At 47.9% G+C, this 7339-nt stretch overlaps 1 protein-coding gene across 1 annotated transcript; it reads left to right on the top strand.

The window, feature by feature from the left end:
* The first annotated feature begins 3417 nt into the window (after positions 1-3417).
* Positions 3418-5469, top strand: LOC123410343 (malonyl-coenzyme:anthocyanin 5-O-glucoside-6'''-O-malonyltransferase-like). The gene has a single exon (XM_045103272.1). It carries the CDS (start codon positions 3757-3759, stop codon positions 5158-5160), a length of 1404 nt encoding a protein of 467 aa, XP_044959207.1. The 5' UTR covers positions 3418-3756; the 3' UTR covers positions 5161-5469.
* The last annotated feature ends 1870 nt before the right edge of the window (positions 5470-7339 follow it).

The following is a 7339-nucleotide window of genomic DNA, read 5'->3' on the forward strand; positions in this document are numbered from 1 at the left end:
TTTCTTGAAGATTTAGAGAGTGGCACATGCAAATTTACTTGGAACGGGAGGTAGATACCGCATATAGGTAGGTATGGTGGGCTCATATGGAACAACTTTGTGTTTATGGAAGTGGATGCACAAGCAGTATTCCCGCTTAGTACAAGTGAAGGCTAGCAAAAGACTGGGAAGCGACCAACTAGAGAGCGACAACAGTCATCAAAATGCATTGAGATTAACTAACATTGAGTGCAAGCATGAGTAGGACATAAATCACCATGAACATGAATATCATAGAGGCTATGTTTATTTTATTTCAACTACATGCGTAAACATGCGCCAAGTCAAGCCACTTGAACCATTCAAAGGAGGATACTATCCTATCATACTACATCATAGTCATCTCAAAATTCATGTTGGCATCCAAGACAAACTATTATAAGCTCCTAGCTAATTAAGCATGGCATCAGAAACTATGATCTCTAAGTTGTCATTGCAAACATGTTTCTCTCGCAACAAAGCTGAATCAGGAACAATGAGCTAGTCATATTTACAAAAACAAAATAGATCGAGTTCATACCAACTTTTCCAGGCTCACTCACTTCATCATATATCGTCATTATTGCCATTCACTTGCACGACCGAATGATGTGAACAATAATAAGAGTGCTCGTGCATTGGACTATGTTGGAATCTGCAGGCAAACACAAAGGAGAAGACAAAGTAATATGGCTCTTTAACAGACAAACAAATATGCATGCGAGAGCCACTAAACATTCTAACCATGGTCTTCTACCTTGACCCAAAGAAAAAGAAAACTATTTACACAGGAAAGCTCCCAACAAGCTAAAGAAGAACAAGAAAATTTGATTGGGTTTTCTCAAACTAGACAGACACACGAAAAGAAAACGAGAAAAAGAAATAACTAGCATGGATGATATAGTGGCAAAGTGTGAACACCGACAAACAAAGTGAAAGCATAAGCAAGAACATAAAGTCGGTGAGAAACACGTACTCCCCCAAGCTTAGGCTTTTGGCCTAAGTTGGTCTACTCCCATGGATAGTCCGGGCGACACCCAAAATCATAATGGGGGTTATACGAGAGCGCTACAGCCTTTGCCTCCCTCTCATACTCCTCTGCCTCTCCTCTGGTTATGTAATATCTCCGTTTTACCTGAAAGTCAAAGAAGGCAGGAGCAGGAAGGGTAATATGGAAAACACGCTGCCGGTTAAATATCAAACGGTATAGGAGGGATTCATCATCCCTCTCAAGGAACTGGTAGCGTGTCAAAGCGACGCGGTCAAGGAAAGCTGTATGGAGCGGGCGATCTCCTTCGCGGATGGGTACTCCAAGAAAATTTGCTAAGCGGGTGGCATAGATCCCACCAAAGAAATCCCCTTCATTAGCATTATTATTCAGCCTCCTTGCAATTATGGCTCCCATATTGAAACTTCTATCACCCGTAACTGCGCTCTTGAGAATACTAAGGTCGGATGCGCAGTGGTGACAATGCTCAATCTTGCCATTAATGCATCTGCCTATGAAGAGGGCAAAATAATGCAAGGCAGGAAAATGGATGCTCCCCATGGTGGCATGTGTAATATCTCTAGGTTCTCCAACAGTTATACTAGAGAAAAAAATCTCTAACCGAAGATTTAGGAGGATCATTGAGACTACCCCAAATAGGTATCTTGCAAATTCTATTAAAATCCTCTAAATCTATGGTATACGATTTGTCATAGAAATCAAACAGTATAGATGTATCACGGTCAACTGAAAATTTGAATCTACGAACAAAAGAGTCAGTGAGAGCAACATACTGTTCACATTTATCGGAGATGAATTCTTCGAGTCCGACGTTAAGCCAACAACTAACTCGGGCCTCCCCGAGAGGCCCAAGTCCGTGGTTGGCCTTGCTTCCTCTTTGCTCTCCTCTTATTTCTTCATTGGAGGGTTCGGATGGACTTCGCCACCATAAAGATATTCTCTCGCTTTCTAGTTGTACCCTTCTTCACACCCACCACGGAGGTTAGAGATTTCCCGTTATCAACATTGTAAATCTTTCGTCTTCGTTTTCAGCTCCGCTCGCTCGAGAATTGCCACGACCGCAAATCCCGCTTTTTATGGGTCCAAAGATTCCTCGTGTTTAGTTGCCACTATGAGTTTGGAACCCTTAACAGACCGCCGGTGTTAAGCCGGAGGAAGGAGAGGATGAGGCCAAGTCATCATGCCCTCAGAATCCATGTTCCATATTTGAAGCGGGTTGACCCCCGTGCTTCTCTCATGGTACAGTCCTCTTCCTGCTCAGCCCCCTTTCTCCTCGGTCCACAGAAAAAAAAATGTAGGATAGGTGTGGCAAGGTGTCTACTAGGGGGCCGAAGTCAACTCGTCTTCATCATTTCCTTGTATCTGAAAAGAACTTCCAGGTTAATAGGGAGGAAGTTTGATCGGAATAAATATTTTTTTTTCTTATTTCTATTTTATGATTGACCAATATAAACATCAACAACTTCAAATTTGACTCGTTTCCCCTCAACGGGAGAAGAAGAGGATTGAGTCAAAAGAAAAAAGCTATTTTGGAGTTTTATCAACAATGTGCAACAACAAAATTCCGCGGTCGAACTACCATAATATCTAGAAACGTACAGCTTAAACTAGAAAGGTTTTTTTGGATGGAAAAACTCTGACTTCCTAGTTTTAGTTAGTAGAAACCTAATTGGTTAAAATTCCATCCAGTAAAATGGAAGAATTATAAATTTCTAAAATGATAGCTGCGTCCGGGGAAATCATTTTGCTTCGCTCTGTTGTAAATATAAAGTTGGATGCCTTGATCGATTGAGCAATTTTATAAACAAGAAAATGTCACCATCAAACTGACTTTCTAATAACAAATCATTTTTTGAAAAAATACCAACCAAATGATCTGTAGATAGCCTACAATTTAAAATTCACTAAAGTCAAAATGCGACTTATATTGTGCCATGCATTGAAGCTCAAGACAACATTCCTTAAATTATATAGAAATATCTTAAACACATCAAGTAAACCCTAGTTTGTAAGAAATAATTAGTTGGATCATTGAAGTGGATTTCAATTATTTTTCATTTTTATTACATGCTATAATTTCTATGCATGTAAATTTTAACATACTTTGTGATTTTGTTTACAACTGAGAAAAATATATTCATGTCAGATGGCAACACACACGCATGGTGTTAGAGCATCTACAACGAGTCGTCTTAAACGACCTCTCATATGTCTGTGAACGCGTCCGGTCAGTAAACGAACGGAAAAAAGAGAAAAAAAGTAACCCAAGTGGTTCTATACGTTCGGACTGTCCGTAAATACTCGTATCCATGTCAAATATAAAAAGGATATGACGGCTTGCGGACGCGTTCCAACACGTCCGAGGAGTCCACCAGGTAGAAAGCGACTCCACCGTGGATTATATATTTTTTATTCTTTATTATCAATTACGTGTAAGTGACGGGTATATGAGAAAAAGAAAAGTATGACCTTGTTAACGGATAAATATATGAAGGGACGTCTGCGGATGCTTAGGGGTTCGATCATTAACAATGAAGTGACGTCTGCGGATGCTTAGGGGTTATATTTACCATGTCCGCTCGGCTTGTAGATGCTCTTAGCGTTGCTGCTGCCCGGTTGTATAATCAAGCTAAAGCGTTCTCTCTGAGGAAACAATCCCAGCGAAGTTTTCGTTCCGCCTCGCCAGATCGAGAAAAGGCAAGCCGGAATCGATAGTCAGGTCGACCGCGATGGCGCCCGGGCCACTTAACCTTGTGACGGTCATGGAGCAGTTCCATGTCTCGCCGTCGCCGTCACCACCGGCCGAGATGCCACGGGCGCTGCCGCTCACCTTCTTCGACCTCGCATTCTGGGACGTCCCGCCCGTGCAGCGCCTCTTCTTCTACGACAACGCCGACCTCCTCGGCGCCCCCGAGTTCCTCCTCCACGAGCTGCCTCTGTTCAAGAAGTCCCTGGCCGCCGCGCTGCACCACTTCTACCCCTTGGCCGGGACGCTGGTCCGCAGCATACCGGAGGCCGGGGCGCCCGAGGTCGTTTTCTCAGAAGGCGACTCTGTCCGCCTGACTGTTGCGGTCGGCGGCGACGACTTCCAGGACCTCGCCGGCGACCAAGCGCGCGACACCGCGAGGCTCCGTCCGCTGCTGCCTTCCCTGCCGGAACATGGCGATGGCGGTGGTTCTCGGTGCAGCACTCAGGACGTCTTTGCCGTCCAGGTCACCCTGTTCCCTCACGCCGGTTTGTGCATTGGCACAACGCTACACCACGCCGTGGCCGACGGTTCCAGCTACGTGCACTTCATGAGGACGTGGGCAGCCATCCACCGCCTCGGCCCCGAGCGCGGCGGGAAGTGGGCCGCGCCCCCGCTGCTCGACCGTAGCGTCGTGCGAGACGACAACGGGCTCCGCGAGGTGTTTCTCCGCGACCACCGGGCTCTCGCGGCGGCCGGCGGCAAGCGGCCCCACGACTGGGACCTCAGCAAACGCCCGGGCGCCGCTCACCTCGCGACGTTCCGGTTCACGGACAGGCTGCTCCGTGGGCTCGGAAGGCAGGCGGAGACCGAGACCTCGGCACGGCGGTGCTCGCCCTACGCGCTGGCGTGCGGTGCGGCGTGGGCGGGCATCGTGCACGCGCGCGGCAGCAACGCCAGCTTCGGGTTCGTGACGGGGTGCAAGCCCCGCGTGACCCCGCCGGTACCGGGAAACTACTTCGGCAACTGCCTCGGGCTCTGCCGCGTGGAGGAGCAGGAGGAGGCGAAGCTGAGCGGCGGCCTCACCGCGGCCACGGCCTCGGCGGCGATCTGGCGGGCGATCGAGGGGCTCCAGGAGCAGGGGCGGGTGTTCCGGGACGCGCGCGGGTGGGTGCGGCTGGTGCGGGAGTACGCGTCAGCGCGCGCGGTGACCGTGGCCGGGTCGCCGAAGCTGGGCGTGTACGCGGCGACGGACCTCGGAGCGCCGTGGGGACGGCCGCGGAAGGTGGAGATCGTCTCGGTGGAGCTGACGGGCGCGCTGGCGCTGGCGGAGAGCGGCCGCGATGGGGACGGCGGCATCGAGGTCGGGCTGGCGCTGCCGCGCCGCGAGATGGAGGCGTTCCGCGTGTTCTACCACGACCTGCTTGCCGCAGCGTCATCGTACTGACAGCGGCAAGGTGTGACGTGCGTACGTTTGGACACGTCCATCGTTGTTTGCCCGACAGCTACCGCAGCCGTGACGTTTGCTGGGGCAGTTTGGCCTTGTCTTTTTTATTTTAATGTTTTTATAATTTTTTTAGTGAATGTATTTTATGTTTGAGTATGGCCTTATCTATGCGTTCATCACTCGATGATTTACGACGTGTGGTAAAACAAAGTTGGAGTAAATGTACCTCTTATCTATGTGTGGCGCTCGATCGTCGGGAGGAAAGGAATCTTCACGGCAGCAGCCAGCGGTAGACAGTGTTTGTCCATAGAATCCGTCTGTTTCCCAACTAGGAGTACTTGATATTTTAAATAAAAATATATAATTTGAATAGGAGGTTGAAACCCAGCATCCGCATCCATAGATGCATACATTCATCTTTATTAATTAATTACTTAAATAAAGGTATATATCATATATTAAACAAACCGAAGACATCATTTACATCAACAAACATAATAATGTAAAATGTCATCACTCCCATCGTCTATAACCAGAACACCGCCGATCCACCCGCATAATGTATCAGGAGTCTATCCTGGCGGCTGCAAACCTAAAACATGCATATGTTTCAGAAGCGGTCACCATCATCGAACCGCTGACTCATCTTCAAGAAAGATATTCACAAAATCTTTGCCAAGCTGGCTAGCTGTCGACGTTGTCACGATGCTAAAAAATGCCACTACTATGCGCTCGTCAATCCAGATACATCCGTCAGGACCCTTCGTGGACGACGCGGAAGATACCACGCCGCTCCACCACCTGTTAACTCGACTCGACAACCTGCTCCAAAACAATGCCTCTGGCAGGGAGCAAGTTTCCAGTCTTCGCCATCGTTCGATCCGGAAGGACACAGATCTAGGATTTCCCTCAGAGCAACCCGAAAGGAGCAATGCAACTTGCTATGACGACGCCTTCGATAAGGTAATGACGCCAAGAGACGCAGCTATCCTCCGCCATGACTGTAGTCAATGCTCGGTCTTCACTAGTAGTCTTGTCGCTCCAAGCTCACCATCGGACAAATCCGCCGCCACCTACTGGTCAGCCACCACCACCACACAAGCGCGCAAAATAGGACGCAACCACCGTCACTTCACAGGCCCGCCCAAATCTGTTGGCCGCAAAATGAACCAAGAGCGGAAGCAGCAGCGACCACAGTTGCCCTGCCGTTCATGCAACGAAACCGCTCTCCCTTGTCGTCGAGACTCGCATCGCCGACGTACACTCACACTGAAGGAGAAGGTTATTGCCACCCTGGAGGGGGAGATCCTTGCCATCGCCATGGATGGGGATCCATGCCATCCCCGCAGGGCCTTTGCCTGGTAGCAACCACTGGCGCCGGGAAGAAAGGCCGAGGTGAGAAGGGGTAGGTGGAGGGACTGGGGTCACCGCCCATGTCGCGTGGACGAGGCGACGCGGGGGCTCGGATCTTGTTTTCTCTCCTACAATTAAGAATTATAATAACATCTTTGAAAGATGCATATGATATTACCAACTTTTTTTCAACTATATGAGCATGATTATAAATAAAGGTTTTTCATATCCTTGCAAAGTTTTTTTCGAGGAGAAATCACTAAAAGGGACATTTCTTTCTTTTCACAGACACCTACAATTTTATTCATACTCATAACCTTTAAATCTAAGGTTCAAGAAGATACAAAGTAATTTTAATAATATCTTTTAAAGATTCATATGATATTACTAACTTATGTTCACCTACATTAACATGATTATTAATAAAGGTTTCTCAAAGCCCCTCGAGTCATTCATACGAAAGGATGGAAAACCTTGAGCCAGGAACGTACAAACCCTTAGAAGTACATGCGGTAGAATCACAAGATATTCATCAAAATACCGATGACATATTCCAACTCCACAAACATGATAAAATAACATAAACTCATCATATATGAACAACCGGATCAGCAAGGACACCAACCTCTACCTTCATGGCACAACCAAAGGAGGGAGTGGAGTAACTTTATGCACAAAAACACCATGGCCACCACTAGACGTTGATCACGACATGAAAGTCTTAAAGATCTGAGCCCCCCCCCCCCCCCCCCCCCCCAAGCGCGAAGATGTCAGTTGGAGGCGAGAGGATTGAGTATCTCCGACGGCAATGACTCACAGAAAACCC

This window comes from Hordeum vulgare, chromosome 7H (genome assembly GCF_904849725.1).
Source record: "Hordeum vulgare subsp. vulgare chromosome 7H, MorexV3_pseudomolecules_assembly, whole genome shotgun sequence".
NCBI lineage: Eukaryota > Viridiplantae > Streptophyta > Magnoliopsida > Poales > Poaceae > Hordeum > Hordeum vulgare.

Bases quoted from the DNA above. Each gene is read 5' to 3' on its own strand.
- LOC123410343 (XM_045103272.1), top strand. From the start codon at position 3,757: ATGGCGCCCGGGCCACTTAACCTTGTGACGGTCATGGAGCAGTTCCAT.